At 45.4% G+C, this 23,704-nt stretch overlaps 1 protein-coding gene across 2 annotated transcripts in view; it reads right to left on the bottom strand.

Annotated features, from left to right (window-relative positions):
- The window catches only part of Ret (Ret oncogene), a 100,392-nt gene that overhangs the window by 19,002 nt on the left and 57,686 nt on the right, over positions 1 to 23,704 (bottom strand). For both annotated transcript variants that reach the window (XM_071680245.1, XM_071680246.1), the window contains exons 4-12: positions 14,193 to 14,338; positions 6,594 to 6,729; positions 5,290 to 5,411; positions 3,641 to 3,772; positions 2,971 to 3,157; positions 2,290 to 2,402; positions 1,478 to 1,656; positions 873 to 1,170; positions 228 to 459 (exon numbers count right to left, since the gene is read on the bottom strand). In XM_071680245.1, the coding sequence (XP_071536346.1) occupies positions 228 to 459; positions 873 to 1,170; positions 1,478 to 1,656; positions 2,290 to 2,402; positions 2,971 to 3,157; positions 3,641 to 3,772; positions 5,290 to 5,411; positions 6,594 to 6,729; positions 14,193 to 14,338 (1,545 nt within the window). The remainder of the gene's footprint in view (positions 1 to 227; positions 460 to 872; positions 1,171 to 1,477; positions 1,657 to 2,289; positions 2,403 to 2,970; positions 3,158 to 3,640; positions 3,773 to 5,289; positions 5,412 to 6,593; positions 6,730 to 14,192; positions 14,339 to 23,704) is intronic.

Raw genomic sequence — 23,704 nt, 5'->3', positions numbered from 1 at the left:
AGTGGGAAGTTATAAAAAACCAACATGTACATCAGGAGAGACATGTGTTAATCTGTCTTACATCAGAATAATTCGATGTGTATTACACATTATGGTCAAGCTATGCGTAGTGCCCACCCTGTACCCTAGTTATCTACCCCAGGTGCAGCCCTCCACCACCACCTACTACCCCAGGTGCAGCCCCCCACCACCACCTACTACCCCAGGTGCAGCCTCCCACCACCTACCTATACAGTCCTGGGGGCAGATGCCGTGGTACTGGAGCTCCAGTTCGTCACAGACGCCGTTGGGGCAGGTGTTGAGGGCGGGGGAGCAGGTGCCATAGTGCCTGCTGGGGATGGTGCCGTTGACTGCCATGTAGGGGCGCCAGGAGCACGTGCCTGGGGCCCCCAGCCCGCATGATGCCTGGCACTTGCCCTTGAAGGGCAGGGAGGCGCATGACACGGGCTTGGCCACGCCCTACGTGACACAGGATGGGAAGGTTAGGACCCGGACGATGTATACGATAAATAATAATAACAACAACAACAACACATCAGACGTATGTACAGCAACCCACCACATGAAGGAAGAAACGTGTCAGAGAAAACGGAAAGAGGAAACCTTATCATGAAAACGGGTACTGGACGGGATGACCCGAGTCATGACAGACGGTCAGTCTAGACATCATGGACGTAGGTCTGTGGGGGAGGAGGGAAGGAGGGAGATGGTGCCCCCGCGAGGGTTGAACTCCCCCTTCCCCACCCCACCACACTCATGTACAAACTACATATGCAAGTGATGGGAGGGGGCCCAGGTGCGTATGACCCCCCCCCCCACCACACCCCTTCCTTCCCTCCACGTGCAGCGGAGGAGAGGCGATGATGACGCACCTTAGAACCACAGGAAGAGGAGGAGGAGGAGGAGGTAGAGCTGCCGCTGCTCGACTCCTCGATCATGATGAAGACGGAGGTGGTGGCGTCCCCACGCTGCACGATCACGTGCCCCTCCTTCAGGAGGTCGGGGTCCACCACGTACAGGATGCCCGTGGTGGGCGTCACCCCGACGCCCACCCCCATGCTCTCCTGACGGAGGGTGAATGTGACGTTGGACGGGATGTAGGTGGGCAGCTGGATGTTGGACATGTCCGGGAAGATCAGCTGGCCCAGCCGGTAGTAGATATTGACGGGCCTGTGGGAACGACCAGGTCAGATAGATAGATAGATAGATAGATAGAGAGAGAGAGAGAGAGAGAGAGAGAGAGAGAGAGAGAGAGAGAGAGGGAGAGATGCCATCATATATCTGCAGTTATCCTTACAGCCTTAAAATGACGATTAGACTATCTACTGAGCCAACCAACAGTACAAACAAACGGATCCTTCTCCCTTTATACCAACAATGGATCAGACAATCTGGTTGGACACCCTCGAGGGCCAAGCCCCGGGTGACTGACTCTCCCCTCCCTCCCTTCCTCCCCCAGGGTCGTGGCGAGACTCACAGGGTGACGGTGAGGTTCACCTCCGGGGGAGGCGTCTCCTTCATGAGGGTGAGGAAGGTGGCGCGGGACTCCTCATGATCCTTGAGCTGGGCCAGCTGGTCAGGTCGAGGTCGACCCGCGTCCTCGGCAGAGGTCGAGTCGTCGTAGACCGGGAGGGTTAGCGTCACGTTGTATATCACCTAGCGAAGAAAACGGGATACGGGGGGTGATTGAAATTAGAAAAAAAGGGGTACTGAGTGTTTCAACTCGAAGGATGATTCATATGGAGAGCTTTCATTTGGGGAAAAAAAAGGATAAGGAATGTTTACTTTCATAGAACATGAGGTTTACATTGTTAACATTCGAAGAAAACGGGAAATACAGAGGTTACCTTCAAAGAATATGATAGAGTTCTCTTCTTAAAAAAAAGTGGGGAGATCTGGAGTATTCACATTGGAAGAAAATGTAGTGTCTACATTCAAAGATAAAAGTAATGCCTTGTATGCTTACGGAAAATGAAGACTTTCCTTTAGAAGAAATAAGACAAATTCTAGATACGTTTTCCTCCAGACATGTTCTATAACATTTACACTCTTGAAGTGTATGTGATAGAAAACGGCAAAGACTATTCTGCTCACAGAGAAATAATGGGAAATCCACAAGTATCGCTCATTTTCCTCATGAAATTGTACGAAAAGTGAGTGAAAAAAAGGACAGAAAGTGGCTAATATGCCTTTGAACAAGTCATCACAGGTTCTGTATATAAATTAAAGCTATATTTTGCAGAGGGAGAGAGAGAGAGAGAGAGAGAGAGAGAGAGAGAGAGAGCTCACCTTCCTGTTGGCTCCTGGGGCGTCGGGATGGAGGGTCTTGTCAATAAACTCGACGGCAAAGTGTATCTTGGGCGGCAGGTTGGCCCTCAGGCAGGCCTCGTCAAACATCACAACTGACACGTGGTAAACACGTCGTCAGTACACACACACAAACGTGTCTCATGCCTATAAATGTTACCCCCCCCTCCCCTCCCCATGATGGTACAGGGCTTCCCACTATACTATACTGTATCAAATAATACATCATCATCTGGTATTGTCTATCACCCTCCTTACAAATCAGCTGTACTCAAGTTTGATAAACTACAATATTCATAAGAATTTCTAAATATTCATTTGATTGAGTATATAATAACACTTGCTATATTCTAACAAGAATTTGAGTTCTTATAGAGGTAAGATGCGAGTTGCTATATAGCAATAGAGAGGAATAAAATCAATCTTGCTCCAGAACAATATAATATATGGCAAGCAAGATCAAAACTGCAACACAATATTTCAATAAAGACAATATATATTTCTTGTACTAATAAATATTTCAAGACTTTCACTGGGGTGCAAGATCAGACTCACACCTTCCTGGACGTAGTAAAAGACTATGAGCCTTCCTCCCTAACAGCTATGTAATGCAAGTTATATGACCTCCTTGGGGGTCAGCAGATGGTGGGGTTCCTGACTCACCTGGGGTCAGGAGCGTGCAGGAAGAATTAAAGGTGTAGCCAGTAATGTTTTCTGCCTCCGTCATGCACAGTTCCTTCCTGATGCTGAACTTCCCCACACTCTCTATCTCGACCAAGTTGTGCGTGTTCCCCAGCAGGTTGACCAGGTACTTGTTGGTCGCAGTCAGATCAGGGTCCAACACGTGCAGCTAGTGAGAAAGGTTGTTTGGATACTAAATGATGTTCAGGTCGTAGCCATGTGACCTACTGTTAGGAATCACTAATCACAGTAATTGGTGATTCGTGACTGCAATGGGCAATAACTTAGTAACGTCTACTGTAGTTCACATTTCAGATGACGTACTTCGACCCACCTTAACAACTGGTGGGGGTAAACAACCTTCACACAGTTAGCAATCCTCGCTACTTCAGTAATGTCAGACAATCGCTACTTCAAGGCTACAGTCCCGATTTGCGGCACTACACCACTGCATGGATGGCCAATGACACCCCCACCTCTTTACTATGGTCGGTGGCAATACTGTGGCCCTTACAAAAATATAAATGGAGCCAAAGTGGCACTAATTACCCTCGTTATCTCCTGCTACTTATCTCTACCTCCCTCCCGCCTCATGCCAAGACTCTGTATGTCGGTGCCAGTGTGGCCCCGCCACCACCAGGCCGGTACCCACCTCACTGTTCCTCTTGAGGCTGTAGTGCCACTCGAAGAACGGGTTGCGGCTCAGGAAGGGCGCCGAGTCGTCTTCATCCAGGATGGTCAAGTTGCCCTTCACTGTGTGGGTCGCCAGCCGGTGCTTGCCGTTCTGAGGGGTAGGGCAGAGTATGGCAGCCGGGGTTAAGGTATGGCAACCATTGAGCTAGCTAGAGCTATATAGTTATCTGAATAATGGTTGATCCTTATAACATATAAGAAACAACATTTGATTATATATCATATATGGAGATAATAACTGAGGTAAGGTTGACAAAGAGGATGGAGTGTCAAGGATTTTGAGTGATTGGGAACTGAACATGCAAGAGGGTGAAAGGAGTGCATGGGATAGAGTGAATTGGAACGATGGGGTATACGGGGTCGACGTGCAGTCAGTGGACTGAACCAGGACATGTAGAGCATCCGAGGTAAACCAGGGAATGGGTGCAATACACATAGTAGCTAGAGAATGGATGTGAGCTGATGCGGCCTTTATTTTTCTGTTCCTTGTGCTAACTCGTTAACGCAAGAAACGGTGACCGACCGATATATATATATATAATCTACAATTGGCCACAGGCTCATTCGTTGCTCTTAATTCTCAATTCTCAGTATAAACAATCTTCGAATTCACTTTATTGCAGTTGTCAATTTATATCATTCACTGAAAATTAATATTTGCGTTATTTCTGAACTATCAAGCTCAATTATAAATTGCCTTACTTCGCTGTAAGCGATCATATTACAATAAACACTGCTTGGCACAGTATTTCCTTCCTGCTTACACAGCATTAGTTCCTCTGAATCACCTTACGTTCAATGCCATTATCCCATCATCCTAACATTTAAACCAAAATAAACCACCGTGATCTCAGCTTTGCCAGGAACCAGTAACTAAATAAAGTCGAGATGTGTTTGACCAGCCGATGGCAACATGGATAACGCGGCTTGGCTAACAGTCTTTGTTTACCTTGGCCGCCATGATCAGCTGGTCGCTTTCCCGCCAAAACTATCAGCTGTTTGTGGACGCCGGTCTTTTATTTTTGGCGGGAATTATCCCGAGTGATTGTCAACATCGATGAATGGCGGGAAATATATTGAATGAAATGTCAACAACGGAGGGAAATACTATGAATGAAACGTAACGGCGGGATATACCCTGGATGAAACGTAAACAATGGTGGAATATATACTGAATAAACTTTCACATAAAAACGAGAAATACCTATAATGGTATGCACATAATAACTTACGGAGGGCACTGTAGTAAATTAATAAAACAATAACGTACGGCTCAAAGTAAGAGTAAAGGCATGTAACATATTGTGAACTGCATTTAGAAGTGAAATAATTCTCATGTTAACTAATGATGCAAAATCTGGGAGTTTAACTGGGTTGCCCGACGCACACACTGTAAGGGAGTGATGTGTGACTGCAAAGTCCATTTAATAGTACAAATCACACGACAAATATAATCTGTTCAACTATTAAATATAAGTGACTATCACATTTGTCACACACACACACACACATCATAGAGAGAGAGAGAGAGAGAGAGAGAGAGAGAGAGAGAGAGAGAGAGAGAGAGAGAGAGAGAGAGAGAGAGAGAGAGAGAGAGAGAGGACCTACCTGTACGCTACATGTGATGCTGAACCTGAACACATCTCGTTTCTCACGATCGAAGGGGCCAGCAGGGACCAGTTTGAGGCGGTTCGTGTCAGTGAGCAGTTCCTCCCGCCCGTTCTCCGTGTCTGGTGAGGTTAAGGTGCGTAGATAAAGGTAGATAAAGGTTAGTTACGCTAGTTAGCTTCTCCCATCATGGTAGTTAGGGGTTAACTACCGCTCCCTGTAACTAGTTGGGCAGATTATGTGTTACTGATGCTAGTAATGTTCTCCATCAGTTTTCTTTCTGTTAGGTTAGATATGTTAGTTATGCGTTAGGTCTTATTCCCGTTATCTATGTTAATCATATCATCTACAGTTTTGTGTCAATTCAGCTTCGTAATATCTCTCCACTGCGTCAAGTAATTATATTCACATATTATTCTGGCTACATCAAACATTTTAAATTAAAAGAAATAACACATTCTACCTTAGCAGATCAAAATTACATTCACAGAGACTAGTGATTACCTTAGGCAAGACTGCTAGGAATAATTCCAATTATGGTACACTAGAAAATAATTATGTCAATTACATCCAATCTTAATCAACTGTAGACAGTTAAATATCAATTTCTATCATTATAATTCATAACATATATAAAACACCATCTCATATATACAATTACTAAATTCATCGTCGGAAGAGAAAAATAATTGAATTATACAGAATTCGAATACTGCCAAACCTATAAAGGAGAATCATACAAATTAGGAATACATCCCAAATCATTAACATTATAACCCAACACTTATATATACATCTATAACAGCCGAACAGGGCCACACAAACATACAACATTACATTGTGACCCTAATCACGAGACAGCCAATTTCATCTATCAATAATTGGCACTATTTTGTAACATTATAGAAATGGTGAATATGTATGAGATGAAACTGTGTTTTGATGGCGGACGACCTGCTATTACAACAACGAAGTGCCTATTGTATTACTGATGGTATGTGTTGTGACAGTGATGGAACCTCGCATGTTATAGTGATGGAGCCTAGCCTCACCTGTCATAGTGATGGAGCCTAGCCTCACCCATGATGGTGATGGAGCCTAGCCTCACCCATGATGGTGATGGAGCCTAGCCTCACCCATGATGGTGATGGAGCCTAGCCTCACCCATGATGGTGATGGAGCCTAGCCTCACCCATGATGGTGATGGAGCCTAGCCTCACCCATGATGGTGATGGAGCCTAGCCTCACCTGTCATAGTGATGGAGCCTAGCCTCACCCATGATGGTGATGGAGCCTATCCTCACCTGTCATAGTGATGGAGTAGGTAGCAGTAAGGTCAGGACACACAACAGAGGGTGAGGGGAGAGCCAGCAAGGTCATCCTGACACGGTTCTCCCACTGACGCAGCACAAGCTCCTCCTCCGGCAGGAAGCAGACGCTCTGTAGGGTCATAGGTCATCATGGGTCAAACACTCGGCATGGGTTACAGGTTATCATGGGTTAACCTCCTCCTCGTAACTCACATAAGTTATGGAAACATGTAACTCCACATGAGATGACTGTGAGTCTCCAGTAACTCACATGAGACGAGTTTACGGATGTTAAGGGGTCACATGAGCTGCGAGAAATGGTGGCTCCCATGGTATGAGTTACTGAGGCAAGTGGTAACTCACATGAAATGTTACAAGGACCAGGTAAGTCATGTAATATGAAATAAAGGAACTGGTATCTCATGAGAAGTGGTTCATGGTAATCTAGTAACTCACGAGATAAGCTATGGTATCTGGCATCTTACATGAGTTACGGAAAATCTTGTAACTCACATATGAGTTATATGGGAACTTGGTAACTCCCATGAGTTATGGAAAACCGGTAACTCACACGGGAAGAAGAGCGTAATTTACGTGTGCTGAGTTCCGCTCCAGTTGGGAACTCTCCTCCTCCTCCCCCCGGGAGGTACAGAAGAGAACAGTGGTATATGGGAAGATAAAGGTGTTGTTAAGGATGAGAATCGCTTGTCTTATCGTTATGAGGAAAAGTACAGTCATACAGTGGTAACAGGTCTGCTGTATGAGGGAATAACACACATTATCAATGTGTGACTACTGTATTACACACACACACACTGTGTAATGACTAGTTCCCTCACTTAAACCCATTAACAGCCCCATAACCCCGTTATAAGGCCTATAGTTCCCTCACTTAAACCCATTAACAGCCCCATAACCCCGTTATAAGGCCTCTGGTTCCCTCATCTAAAACCCATGGAGTCCCTTAACCCTGCTATAAGAGCCCCATCCCCTCACTTAAACCCATTCAATGAGCCCCATATACCCGCTGTAAGAGCCCCATCCCCTCACTCAAACCCATTCAACGAGCCCCATAACCCCGCTAGAAAGACTCTAGTTGCATGAGTCACCTGGGAACTAGAGCAATAGTCTTCAGCTCTTAATCTCTGACTTCCCAGAACCAACCCCCCCCCCCCATTTTTCTTCCTCCTACCTCCCCAGACTCACTTGTCTTCTCCCCCACCCCCTGTTTCCAGAAACCCCCCCCCCCCCTCCACCTCTTTTCTTGCACACCTCATAAAACTCAAGTTTGTTCTAGATTCTACAAGTTACAGGTGTTCCAGATTATCTATATCTAGTTCTAGATCCTTGCAGTAGCATCTCCTCTATACCTTTCGAGTTATATCTAGTTTTAGTTCCATCTAATATCGCCAGTTTTACATCATTCTAGAGACATCTAGTTCAAGATCCTTAAGTCACAGTCACACTTCTACATCTTTTTTTAAGTTAAACCTAAATCAATAGATACTTCTAGTTAAACCTAAAATTCTAGGCCATTCTGTCTATATCTAGAATTCTAAATTCATTTGTTATGTCTTGTGTTCAACAACCCTCTATTGATATCAAGAATTCTAGATCTATTTTTGTAAAATCTACAGTTGGAGTTCTTCCAAGTGACACCTGACAATCTAGAAACCCTCCATCTAGCTACACCCTATCACTCCTTCTAGGGTGTTTTGGGAGATCTACAGGGAGGTTACCTGCATCTAGAACTACTCTCCTCCATCTAGAAACTCACCGTAAGGACACGTCGAAGGCCAACGCCTCAATCTAGACAAAGACTTCCCTTCCAACATATATAGAAATGTCAACAGCTATTTTTCTAGATAGGCCTGCTTCTCTAACTCTCCTATACCATTATCTAGAGAGTGTACCAACTAGAACTAGCGTCGTCCTAGACGGTGAAACCATCTAGAATCCTCCTCTACCTACAACCTAGCCTCTAGAACTTACTCTTAAACATCCATACATAAGTCATAATACCGAGACACTTGAAATTCATTATTAGCGATTTACCTCACCTAGCAGCCCACAACACTCCTCCAACACTCACAACAAACGAACACAAACCAGGGAAAACAAACTACAAGATTTTCCTTCTGGCGACATTTACAAACTGTTCCAGGACCCCCCTCCCCCCCATCTCCAGCACTTCTTAGAACGCCCCGCCAGCGACGTAGTTCCTCTAAGCACCGCTGGTGGCGCTCTTAAAGCTTAAAAGATAAACGAAAAGACATTACAAACTTCGCCTTCTCGTTTGGCCTCCATGTTTGTGTCGTTTTCTTCAAAAAAATACTGTTGCCGAGCTGGTAACACTGAACAGCCGGTTACCACTGTACTGGTTACCATACTGTTTTTGGTAACACTAGGTTATACACTGTTGGTAACGTGAGCAAACCTACTGTACTGGATACAATGGGCAACACTGTGTTACTATCCCTAAGTAACACACTGTGTTGCTAACGGTGGGAATTATACTGCGTTGGCAACGCTAGGTAACATCTTGTGATGGTACGACCGGATAACGCTGTATGTAACACAGGAGTATAGTGATAGTAACACTGAATACCGACTGTTGGTAACACAGTAACACTGGGCGACATACTACGCTCGTAACAAGGTAAAATACCATCCTGGTAACACTGAGCGAGTTAACGTTGGTAACACTGAATAACAATGCGTTGGTAACTGTGCGACGTAATGTGTTAGTAACACTAGGTAACACAGTACGTTACTGGTAACACTGAAATACTGAGCAACACTGGGACTTCAAACCATTGAGGTACATGATCATCCACATTAAATCATACATTCATAAAATAAATGACATAAATTACGTTAGTATGTAGGACCATCGTTGCCTGCTGTACTCCACTGTACATCAGGAACCATCATAGTAACTGTTACTGCATAACACATGCAATGATCACATCAAGTGTTACTGCATAACATATAACGTGATCTCAGTGTTCTTAGGTTTAATCCAATACCGTAACGACTGTGGCCATAGATAAGACAAGCTTCGAACCCTGGTCCTCTCACACCACCATCACCGGCGTCGTCCCACTGAACCACCAACGGAACACGTTCCGCACACGTCCGGAACAGCACTGTTACAGCAAATGTTACGGGCGTGACGAACCATTTCGTCCACCACATGGTTTACTGACGAGTGGTTCTACGTAACAGAGACCCCCCCCCCCTCCATGGTCAGGGTAAACCCCCCCCCACCACCCGGGCAAACACACCATGGGCACCCCCCTCCTCCCCCCCCCAGGTGGGGGGGGGGGGGGGGGGGGTCGTCTCTGTTACTCGGACGACCAGCAGTCCATTCATAGACGCCGGCGGCGGTGTTGCCACGTCTGTGCCCCGGGCCCGGGCGCGCTGTTGCCGGCTGGGGAGTGTGTGGAGGCTGGGGGAGGGAGAGGGAGACGCTCCCCGGGCCGGCCTGTCGACAGTCACCCCAACCTACCCAGGTGGGGAGGGCAGGCGAACCGCCATGGCTGACCAACATTGAACCCAATCTACATAATCTGGGAATACCGTGCGTATGTCCGTACGTGAGGCGTGGCAGACACGGCTTCGTCACACTACCTCAATTATACATGAATTACGAGATAATGAATAATCATATGGGAGTTTATATGGTGTACAGACACACCGGCGTGGGACGGGGCAAACACCAGCGGGGCAAGCAGGAGGAGGAAGACCCGAGTAAGAAAACATTAAAAAAAAAGGGTCAATAATTCTTTGAGGGAAGGCAGGACACCCGGTATATTTCCGTGGTGTGTATTGATCGCTTTCCAGTCTCATCCAGCCACGGATCTTACCCCCCCCCCCCCCCGTCCGGCTTCACGACACCCCCCCCCCACCCCACCTCACCTCCCCCTTCCGACGCCCCCCCCCCCCACTTCTCCACAGTTCGAAGGGAAATATTTCCCCATGGTGGGGGACCCTACACACACACACACACATCTTGTCTTGTCCTCAGCACACAGCATCCAAGCTGCCCCACCAGACACGCCATCAACCTCCCCCCCCCCCCCCCGCCCCCCAATCATGAAGGAACCTTGACGGTCATTCATAAACTAGTGTTACGTCACCCTCCCCCCTCTCTAAGTCTGACCTCTTAGGGGAGGGGGTCAGTCATTCTCCCCCAGGTTCAGTGGGGTAAAAGGGAGGTGTCACTCTCCCCCACCCCGCCCCTTAGAGGAAGGGGGGGGGGGGGAATGCCCCGTACTGGACTGTGGGGGAAAGATTAAGGTTGATTTAGCAGATGGTGGAGAGGCTGGGGGATCTTTGTGTGTGAGGCAAGGAGGGGAGGGGGGGGTCGGAGAAGGGTGTGTGTGGGGGGGGGGGAGACAGCAGAGATGTGGGAGTAAAGGGGAGACACGTTAAGGATGGAGGCTGGGGGGGGGGGACATATCATCTGCCATATTGTATAGTCAGAGCAGGAGGGAGGCCATATCATACTGACACAATAATATAACCCAACACAATAGATACATAAGAATGTAATCTCAAAATAGACCAGAGAGATTACCTCTCACACTACGGTAATATCTCTCTCTCGTGGTAAGTCTGATCCTCACTCAGAGTATTAACAGAGCCTCACAGAACAGGAGAGACAGTCTCTCACAGCAGTGTAGAGGCAGGAGAGACAGTCTCTCACAGCAGTGTAGAGGCAGGAGAGACAGTCTCTCACAGCAGTGTAGAGGCAGGAGAGACAGTCTCTCACAGCAGTGTAGAGGCAGGAGAGACAGTCTCTCACAGTAGTGTAGAGGCAGGAGAGATAGTCTCTCACAGTCGTGTAGAGGCAGGAGAGACAGTCTCTCACAGTCGTGTAGAGGCAGGAGAGAGAGTCTCTCACAGTAGTGTAGAGGCAGGAGAGACAGTCTCTCACAGTCGTGTAGAGGCAGGAGAGACAGTCTCTCCTGGACTGACCAGACACATTCCCCGACACTTGTCTTTTAACACAAAAGCTTTAAGCGAGGATTAGCAATCCTGTTTCCTCGGGTTGGCAACATTGCGTTTTCCTCGTGTGTGTGTGTGTGCGTGTGTGTGTGTGTGTGTGTGTGTGTGTGTGTGTGTATGTGTGTGTGTGTGTGTGTGTGTAAGATCACCGGTTGCACATATGAAGAGGAAGCTTTTAGTGTCACATTTCTATTATCAATATTTTTGGCTTCCTCAACACTATCGTGAATCTAATATCTTTTGGCTTTATCTTAATGTCCACAATCACTACAGATAATAGATTTCATATTGAGTTAGATATAGTCAGGGTGTCTTTCCTCATTTCCCACTCCACCAGTGTGGGGAAGGCTGAGGACTCCTTCCCTTCTCTCCTCCTGAACTAAATCATACACAAACCAAGCCCCATCTTCTTTACGCTCCGGTTTATGTCCTCCAGCAACTCCACCCTCAACCTCCAGCGTGGAGACGAAACAGGTGATGTATATTCTGGCTCATCATGTGTGTGGGGCACTTGAGGGTCACAGAGGTCAGAGCATGACCCTAGGGGTTAACCCTGGGGGCCAGATGATACTGTGAACTGATACACAAGTTTTTGATTAAATAGGTTACCGGCGTAATTCCTCATTTTCCTCGGAGCTTTAGAAAATGGTTTTCAGTAATTCTAAGTTTGACCATAACCTTTAAGCATGGATTATGGAGGTAATTATTTAATATAGGGTAATTATTTGTTAATTATAAATATGGAAATTGGTCAATAATGCTTTTTGTTCTTTAAACATTCCTAGACTGAATAATTTTTCGTTTTTCTGGAAAGTAACAAATCATGAGTAACTGCTTTCTTCAAAGTCAGAAAATGAATTGGGGGTAATTTTTCGTTTATCTAAAACGGTCAATGAACAGTTTACAAGATTTATTCTTTGTTTTCTTTAAACACTCAGATATATTTGGGTAATTCTCTGACCTATAATTACTTGTTTCTTTCTCTCGTGTAACAATCTGCAGAATTATCATTTGCAGTTTTTCTGTTTATATCATTACTTGCTTCTTATTTGCATTATTCCTCTAGGCAATTTTTTCTGATCCATTTTACTTAATCCGATTCATATAACAAGTTGTTCTCTAAGCTGTCTCTCTTTGGATAACACATACAAAAACAAAGTTAAATCAAAATTTTCTGATACAAATAAGCTAAACTGGAGAGAAATTAAGTAATCTGAAAAAAAAAAACTACGAAAAAATGTAAAATTTTAAAAAAATCAAAACAACCGGAAAAAAAAAATAAAAGGTGTTAAATAGAAATATGGAAAAGACAAAACTATCAAACATTTATATCTTGACTCACGAGGGAAAGACGAGGATTGAAAAGCCAAAAAATCTTTCCAGGATATCCTCTCTAAAGCTAGTATAAATACTTTCCAAACTCTGGTGTTCACAGGTACGGAAAACTGTCAATACCTTCACTGGACCATGAAAACCAGTCTTGTCTGATTCACCTCCAATCACTACAACCATTACCACTGCTACCATAAACCTCACCTACCTACACCACCATAACCTTACCATCTACCACCATAATCTTATCTTTCACATCATCTACTGTACCATAACTTTATCTACTGTACCATAACCTTATCTACTAAACCATCTCACACGATGAAAATATATATTTTTCTATCTAATGTTGGTATGTTGATATAAATAATTCTTCATCATCTAAGGTTTAGGTTAATTCATGCCAGAAAATGGGAGTGTGAGAAGGTTAAATGTCATTTTGTGTGGGAATGCAGGATATTGTGGGCAAGGCAAAGTAAATTGCTTTAACTATTTTTTGCTGAAAATACATATCTTTCTCGTCATATTGAATCCAGAGGTCATGACAACTGTTTTCTTTTCTGACATATTCCAATATATGATTTTATCCCTCTCTCTTTCGCCTAACTGATTCAAAGAGAATATAACTATAATTTCAAAGACCTAACGTGATCAATAATATAGTGGCTGGCTGGGTGACAGCAGGTGAGGTGCTAGAGTTACCGTGACAGCAGGTGAGGTGCTGGAGTTACCGTGACAGCAGGTGAGGTGCTAGAGTTACCGTGACAGCAGGTGAGGTGCTGGAGTTACCGTGACAGCAGGTGAGGTGCTGGAGTTACCGTGACAGCAGGTGAGGTGCAGGAGTTACCATGAGGTAGGTGAGGTGCTGGAGTTACCGTGACAGCAGGTGAGGTGCAGGAGTTACCATGAGGTAGGTGAGGTATCGGAGTTACCGTGACAGCAGGTGAGGTGCTGGAGTTACTGTGACAGCAGGTGAGGCGCCGGAGTTACCGTGACAGCAGGTGAGGTACAGGAGTTACCATGAGGTAGGTGAGGTGCTGGAGTTACCGTGACAGCAGGTGAGGTGCTGGAGTTACCGTGACAGCAGGCGAGGTGCTGGAGTTACCGTGACAGCAGGCGAGGTATCGGAGTTACCGTGACAGCAGGTGAGGTGCAGGAGTTACCATGAGGTAGGTGAGGTGCTGGAGTTACCGTGACAGCAGGTGAGGTGCAGGAGTTACCATGAGGTAGGTGGAGGGACGTGCTTACCTTGGGTGGGTTGGAACACTTGATGTCGTCCGTGATGATGACGGTGACGTCAATGACGCCCTCCTGCGGCTGCACACGACCGTTACGGCGTTTCGGGGTTAGAGGCGTGCCGTTGGGGCCAATCACCGCACGCAGCTTGTAGCTATCTGCTGGACGAGAGAGGCCCGGGGGGTCAGCTCACCTGACTGGCACTCACACACACACACACACACGTCTAGGGGACGTGAGTGGAGGGAGTGGGGGGGGGGTGTTGTGGGAGGGGCGAGAGGGGGAGGGGTCGTACAAGCGTGGGAAGTCGTAGGATGGGGGGGGGGAGGGGTAAGGAGGTCGTGAAAGGTCGTTCACCACCCTAATGATAAGACACGTGACTGTGGACCATTACTGAGCCAGACAAAGCAGCTAGTCTGGGCCAACAAGAGCAGGCAACCACCTGAACAGATGACGCACGTCATGGCAAGTGTAAACAACCTCTGAAAATAGAGACAAGATCAAGAAAATGCAAACGATGCATTAAGGTCATTCATATTCTCCGATTTCAGCAAGAAATCCTCCGCAAGAAAACACACACACACAGACACACACACACACACATATATATATATATATATATATATATATATATATATATATATATATATATATATATATATATATATATGAATTGACGAAAAACATCAGAGAAAAGGGATCAAAAGCCAACAAAGAAAACAGATCTATGAAAGAAAATGGGTCTCGAACCATAAAAGAAAATGGGTTTGCAGTTATCAGAGGATATGGATCAAGAGTAACCAAAACAAGTGGAAAACAGGCTTCAGGTGCACTACCATGACTGTAATCAAGCGTGACGGTTATCGAAATAGTATATAATACAGGAGGAGAGGTTAGTCATGGACCACACTTCTCTTCCATCTTCTATGGAAACTTGGCTTCTCGGAGACTTGAACTGCCACACCCACCGCTCGATTTCCCCCCATCATCCAATGATCAAGAAAGCTCTATATACACAGCTGTTGTTATGGTAATTTGGGTGTAAATCTACAGTGAATTAGGGTGACCGGTTCAGACCAGCGCAACCTTTGCATGTCGTCCTACAGAGAAAACGGGCCAGGGGCACTGCGATGATTTACACTATCATATATCTGACATTTCTGTCCCCTAGCCTACAAAGGCTTCCAAGTTCAACACTTCCATATCATTTAGTATCTATTATAACAACAATACCACACTCTTGTACGTTATCAACCAGTACAAAACAATTCAAGATTGGGTACCCAACTGGCCATTTTCTGTCATTGCTTTTGTACCATACAATGAAAACGGGGTATAGGGGGGACAATATGTTACTCTATATCCTAAAGACGTGTAATGTTTTCCATTACTGAGACAAACCTAATATGAAACTACTGTATTGTGTGTGTGTGTGTGTGTGTGTGTGTGTGTGTGTGTGTGTGTGTGTGTGTGTGTGTGTGATACAAATGATAACATTCCTTACACATATTTACTGCATGAATTAAAGGCATTCGTTTGTGTGGTACAAATTACCTGAGGAATACGAGAGAGAGAGAGAGAGAGAGAGAGAGAGAGAGAGAGAGAGAGAGAGAGAGAGAGAGAGAGAGAGAGAGAGAGAGAGAGAGAGCAACTGGGGTCACACAACTCAACCCTACCTCCTCCCCTTACATAGTATGTTAAATGGTCCATACAGTTCTCGGTTCTGCAAAGTACCCTCACACTGAACCCCACCACAGGTCACTCCCCTCCTCGCTCCCGACCCCCACCAAAATCACCCTTCCCCTCCCCCCAACAGAAGGCGCAGACGAAGGGCCTGCCTTCTCTGAAACCACCACTCCTGACCCTCAGCTTTAAAGTCGCCTCAGTCGGTAATACTAGGGGAAACTGACCAATCCCGGGGCTCTAATTGTACGGTAATGCGTTCTGATTGGTCGATAATCTCACCATTTGCTAAAAGGGGCGATTTATCGGAAGGATATTTTTTTTTTTTTTTCGACGACCAATTACGGGGCTTGAAATGTACAATCGTGGATTCTGATTGGTCGATAATCTCAGCGTCTGATCCACTGGGTACTTACGGAAGGTGACATCTTCGAAACCGGGTAGATTAATATGACCAATAATATGGCTCCAACTCTCGAAAGTGCCTTCTCATTGGTCGACAGATGCAATGTGGGTTAAAGCTATATACTAAACGTTTCAGCGTTTAAGTACGACTGTACGACCCTTGTGCATGGCGGTACGGTCCTTTGGTATGATGGTCTGGCCTGGTCAGATCAAAGGCCAGGCGGTCGTACCTTGGCAAGGGTCGTACCGTCGTGCCTTTTTGCCACACATCACAATACCCTGAATTTGGTCCAGTCTACAGCTATCACAGCATCAGACACTTCTATACTAGGAACAGAATATATAGCATGGCTATATCCAGCCTATCCATACATAGCCATCACTACCTGATACTGGAGCACATTTCTAAACTATAATTCCCCAGATAGACACCTCTAACGAGCTGTATTATATATAGTTTCACATAACAACCATTTAACGGTAGGAAAGGTCAGTCACGTAAGGTCGACCGGACACTACAGGTGACCCCTGGGAACGTCACCTGTCACTGGCGAGGTCATTTGAGGTCAACTTGATAATATTAATCTCATCTCTCAAAATTCACAAACGTTCACGTAACTCTGGAAATCCTCACCTCTCGTTTTTTCTTTAATTTTCCAAAAGAAGGAACAGAGAAGGGGGCCAAGTGAGGATATTCCCTCAAAGGCCCAGTCCTCTGTTCTTAACGCTACCTCGCTAACGCGAGAAATGGCGAATAGTATGAAAGATATATATATTAATGGCCTACTAATAATATGCAACCCGGGTGCTTAACGAAAATGGATCGAGAGGTTTTAATGTACTTATGAAACCGAGATCTTACGTAATACAATACTGTATTATTAAAGCAAAGCAGCATTACATCAATACATCTTTTAATGATATAATGGAAGATATATGGAGAAAGAAATGTCCATGTATCACTCGGGTTAATTATGCTAAATAATGCAACAATGACACTAATTACGAAGATGGGTTAATTAAGAATTTTACACAAGGCATCTGTTGACAAAGAAAGAACCGATTATGTAACTTGTAAACCGAACCTGTTAGACAGAATGTCTCAAGAGAGTTTAGAATTAGAAATTATATAAATATAAATACTCGGGTATCTGGTAATGTGTTGGAGAGGAAGAAAAAAATATTACCACTTTGAATGTTGTTGTCTGGATAACGCGGGGGGGGGGGGGGGGGGGGGGGGGACTCCTGGCTCCTTATAATGGTAAATGTAAAGTTATACTTTATATCGTTATTATGAAAGACTGAACTGAAATGTAGTATGGAAAAGGAAGGTAATGGAGAGAGAGAGAGAGAGAGAGAGAGAGAGAGAGAGAGAGAGAGAGAGAGAGAGAGAGAGAGAGAGAGAGAGAGAGAGAGAGAGTGAGCGAGCGTGGGGCATCCTGGGAGGTAACCATGGCAACCAGATCACGCTTCTGCCGGGGAGGCAGCCGGCGCTACACCTGCCCTGCTCCACATCTGTCCTCCCACACACCTGATCTACCCACACACACACACACACACCTGATCTATCTACACACCTGATCTACCCACACACACACACCTCATCTACCTACACACACACACACACACACGGGATCTACCCACACACACTTGATCTACCCACACACACACAAACCTGATCTACCTACATACACACACACACCTGATCTACCCCCACACACACCTGATCTACGTACACACACACACACCTGCCCTGCCGGAACACCCCCAAACCTGTCCTACCCAACACAGACAAGGTTCAGAGACAGGGCAACACAAGTGTAAACCTTTCTCTCCGTAACACACACACACACTCACACACACACACACACACACACACACACACACGGTTCCAGACACACGGACATGAGTTAGAGATAGAGCCGAGGGGAGGGGTGGGGGGGGGGGGGGCAGTAAAGATAAGACATACAAATACAACGTTATACAACACATACAGCCACCAACTCACAACTTCCCTGGAACACATCCATCTAATGACTGAACCAGGTAATTACTCTGGTAGGCGAGGGATCTTGGGGTTGTGTGAGAGGTTGTGAGGTGATGTGAGGGGTTTATGTGAGGTGGCGTTGGGGTGATGTGAGTTGTTGTGGGGGTTGAAAGAACTATCCTAACACTAACAGTGCCAGTTGCAAAGAAAAAGAAGAAACAAAAACAAAAATACGATAAGTAACGTGACAGATATTTACCTTCCATTTTCTAAAATGTCCAAATATTCCACGTAGGAGCCGTACACCATTATCAGCGGCTACATCACACATTCCTGACACTTAAAGTCCATTAGGTAAATAACTTGATCTAAAATACTCCCGGTGTAGGATAATGTATTAGAATAATCGCCGCTATTCTCCGATAATACAAGTGAATACAACTGGAAGTGTAGGTATTCCCCAGAATACTCAAGAAAGACCATATAACTACCAATATTCCGTTCGACATCTTACACGAAAGACAGATATATCAAAAAAAAAATATTCCTATGAATGACAAGTAAACACGGAGGTAAACAAACGTTCTTTCCACAGTACGGTGGAACGTCTGGCCTCATCCGTCACATCGGAAATCATTCGCGGACCCAAACTTACACTTTCCCACATATTTAAGTTGTGCCGGCGGGTGTTGCAGGGCTGCACGGTGCTCTACAGCTTGACCCGCAGGCCGCATGCGGCGTCACACACACCTTACGGGTCCTTAAACCTCGAGTCCTGAGTGAAACACTAAATGTAGGCGCTCGCGAAACTTTTCGATTCCCATTGTGTACGTGTCGCAAATTCGTGTTTTGATTTAACTTATCACTCGACTCTGTCTCTCCATACATACCCAGACCTCACTGAAAAATACCGGCTTATATATATATATATATATATATATATATATATATATATATATATATATATATATATATATATATATCGTACAAAATTGGTGTTTTCAGGGACAGCTTTATATAACGCGCCATAATGAATATTTTCCTTGCAAAGTTCTGGAATTCCCACGTCAGCAGCTTGATGTGGGGTCCTGAACCGTGTGGGTGGGTGGACATTCATTGACCGACTGGCTTCATACACGCATTCATTCATCCACGTATACACACACACACACACACACACACACACACACATACACATACACACACACGAACACAGATCTACATTCATGTATATATATATATATATATATATATATATATATATATATATATATATATATATATATATATATATATATATACAGAAGTATATATCTCACATACATATAAACTCACGTATATATATATGCTTATCACACCTATGCTCTTAGGTCATGCAAATAATTAGAAGCAAGAACACAATCACAGTTTTTGCCTTCGATATATCTTAAACATTCTGTTGCTAACAAGGAAAACTAAAGATGAATAGTACAACACACGAACACAGACACTGCCAAGTATACACACAGCCGGATAGATATTCATAATAGACATTCACAGACACAGTGACAGACTTATGCAATAATTTCTTCATCCATTTCTTGTATATATATATATATATATATATATATATATATATATATATATATATATATATATATATATATATATATATATATATATTCTAATTTTTTACGAAGGTGGTGCAGTCGACACGGACGTAGCTAAGACGTAGCCAGCAGAGCTTGCACGCGTTGAGACAAAGCTTCCCCTCCCTCCCTCTCTCCCACGCAAACTACTTCCCCCACCGCCCACCTACCAGCACGCAAGCACGACACACGCACGCACGCACGCCCTCAGACACACCCACGCAGACAGACGACAATAAGATATTCATTATAGCCAGAGGGAGGGTGGCATTGATCTACACCTGCCACACACGTGTTTTTGAATGGCCGACATGGCTTCCGACGGCCGGCAACAGAATACGAGGCGAGGGGAAGCGCCGTAACAACCACTCCAACCGGCGGGTGAAGGAAAACGGGAAGATGGTGGGAGGTGGGTGAGGGAGGGGGTAGCTTAACAAGCCGTGGGAATAGAAAATGAGGAGATGAGGTAGCTGTACACAACCCCTCCAACCGGTGGTAATGGAAAATGGGGGATGGGTCGGTGTGATAATCCTCACAACAAGAGGTAACGGAAGGGTGAGCCGGCTGGGAATGGTTTAGGAATCACTAACGCAAAGACCATTTTTCCCTCTACAAGTCAAGGAAAACGGGGTGAGGCTTGGGCACTGTGCAGATTTTGATAACGCGCAGCGGGAGATGGTTGATGTAGGTGGGCGGTACGTGGGTAAGTGTGAGTGGACGTTGACCGAGTCCATGTAGGTGGGTTCTGGAGGTAAGTGGGTAGACGCTGAGTGGTTCTATGGGTGTTCTCAGTGGGCAGGTAAGACATGTAATTCAGTGGATGTCCAGACCTCATCAAAGTTGATATAGTTACCAATACCACTGTATATGAAGCCATACAAACAAACAAACAACAGCTAAACCGTCTAACCCAACTAACAACTACATACAAAGTATATAAACAAAGGCAAACAAACAAACTGTGCGTACACCAAATCAAACGGGAAAATAAACAAAGAGAAAAAGAATTTAACTGCAAAAAATGCAAGTATATGAATCATAATACACAAACAAAAGTAACCACGCAAGACGTCAGTAAAAACTAAATATAAAATAATCTTAACTAAAACAGAGGAAATGAATCATAGACAGGCAAAAGGAAAGAAATAAACAAACTGAGACAAACAAAGCAGTAACTTAAGGAAGGGTAACTCAATCCCAAAACAAACAACTACACCAAACAAAGACACAAACAGACTGAAATGCACAGCAGTAAGGACCTAACTCACAGCCTGCACCAGGTAACACAATAAACCAGGAGAGACAGTCGTCACCAGGCGATATATAAACCAAGATCTGGTGAAACCAGTCACCAACACGTCTTGAACACAAACCAGGCAGACCCCATGCGAGACCACTACATCAGGCGACCATGGCATCACTGCACTATATCAGGTCACCATTTTAATCACCCAGACAACACTGCAGGTCTGGGCTGTCACTAACGATCCAGATGGTCTAGACATTATTGATCTGTTATTGACCTGTGACTTGTCTCTCTCTCTCTCTCTCTCCCAGACGATGTCACCAGGAAGAGGATGCTGCACGTCACGATGATGTCACCAGGTCAAGAGCAGATGTCAGAAGGGAAGAATTCACGAGTAAATACCATCAGGTTGAGCACTGTATGTCTTACAAGGGAGATGTCACCATGACTACATGATGTCAGAGATGTATGTAAACCACCCATACGTGTCACCAATACGTGTCAAAGAGGTGACGTCATCAGATCACCAAGCCGGTGGGCCTCAGGAGACACACGTGACCAAATCATCAACACGTTTCGCCTTCCAGTGGGGTCCCGCTGGGTCGCTGGCTGTCACCAATAGAGTTTACATGTCACGTTGGTACAAGGAGGGTAGATCCTGGTGACACGGACGTTACCAGGTAGATGACACAGGTCTAATGACACCAGGTAGATATCCTTAGGTTCACCAAGCAGATCTCACCAAATACAATCTACATGTGTAGATTTTTTCCAGGTTAATCTTCTGTATTATGATAGCAGGTGGGCGCTCTCCTTCCTTGTAACACTATACTCTCCCTGCTTCCCTCCCTCATACCAACACAGCATCCCCCTGCCCACGTACCGTAACACAGCATCCTCCTGCCCACGTACCGCAACACAGCATCCCCCTGCCCACGTACCGTAACACAGCATCCCCCTGCCCACGTACCGCAACACAGCATCCCCCTGCCCACGTACCGCAACACAGCATCCCCCTGCCCACGTACCGTAACACAGCATCCCCCTGCCCACGTACCGTAACACAGCATCCCCCTGCCCACGTACCGTAACACAGCACCCTCCTGCCCACGTACCGTAACACAACGTCACACTCGAAGGTTCTGAGAACATTATTGTCCTTCTGGAATCAGGGCGCCTGGACCCCACCACACTGCCCATACATTGGGCTCTCCCATCTGAATACGGGAGAGAGAGAGAGAGAGAGAGAGAGAGAGAGAGAGAGAGAGAGAGAGAGAGAGAGAGAGAGAGAGAGAGAGAGAGAGAGAGACCATATCTTCTCTGTAATGTTTATTCCTCTCTTTCCATAAATTTCTAAATTATTCTGCCTGTCTTCATCTATCCTTTTTTTTCCTTCTATACGTCTGTATGTATATATCTATCATCCAGTCTCCTTATCTATCTCTCTCTTTTGGTCTTCGTTAATGTCTCTCTCCCTCGTATATGCTTCGCAGATCCACGAGATAGTCTCGCTGAGCACCGTCTCGCGGTGTTGCGACCCACGCGTCTTTCTCTCCACCACCACCACAGGGAGGCGGGGCCACCACCACAGTGACCCCAGTGCTTTGGGGGCCGACCTGTGCTGGGGTGGTAGGGGGGGGGGTGTGCCACGTACCTACCTCCGTCTGTTGTAGTGGGGTAATGACTGGGGGGGGGGGGCATCCTTTAGAAGGTTCTCCTGTCTTATTTTGTCATGATGGACCCGTGTTTTGATACAGGATGGAACCGTGTCCAGATGCGTTGTACCACATGACATGACATGACATGGTAGAGCGATATCAGGTGGTGAAAGAGGACTGCTTGTAGAACTGCCTCTACAGTACTGTCGTCCTCCCGCCCTACAACCCTCTCTACCTGTAAGCCTCAGGTCAACACTCATCGGCTCAGCCATCATCAATTTCTACATGTTGACCCTCCTAACTGTGACCCAAGCGTGACCCGAGATGGCCTTTGATAGAGCCTAGTTTTGACCTGCGCCATGTTGACCACTTCTTGACAGAGACGTGATCTACTACCATAACTACAACTACGAGTACAACCACAACTCCTACATAAGTACAAGATGCACAAGGTGGTGTACAAATGACAGTATGACCTTTAAAGGTCATACTGTAACTTTCAGCTGACCTATACGCAAGCTGTGTCCCTGACTCCCACACCTCCTCCTCCTACTACTACTACTTACTACTACTACTCCTCCGACTACTACTACTTACTACTACTCCTCCTCCTACTACTACTACTACTTACTACTACTCCTCCTCCTACTACTACTACTACTTACTACTACTACTCCTACTACTACTACTACTACTTACTACTACTACTACTCCTACTACTACTACCACGACGTCTGTTTCTACTACTCTGGCTACTATTACTATTCCTGTTTCTGCTACCACTACTGCTATTACTATTCCTATTTCCCCTACGACTTGTATCTCTACTACTGCTACTACTAGCCGTATTGCTGCTATTTAGCACATCTGTTACAAATACAACATTGAATGTAGAAAAATCTATTGCCATCATTCCT

The sequence above is a fragment of the Panulirus ornatus genome, chromosome 31 (genome assembly GCF_036320965.1).
Source record: "Panulirus ornatus isolate Po-2019 chromosome 31, ASM3632096v1, whole genome shotgun sequence".
Lineage (NCBI taxonomy): Eukaryota > Metazoa > Arthropoda > Malacostraca > Decapoda > Palinuridae > Panulirus > Panulirus ornatus.
Note: the sequence above shows the minus strand (reverse complement) of the source record. Positions and strands in the feature narration are given on the sequence as shown.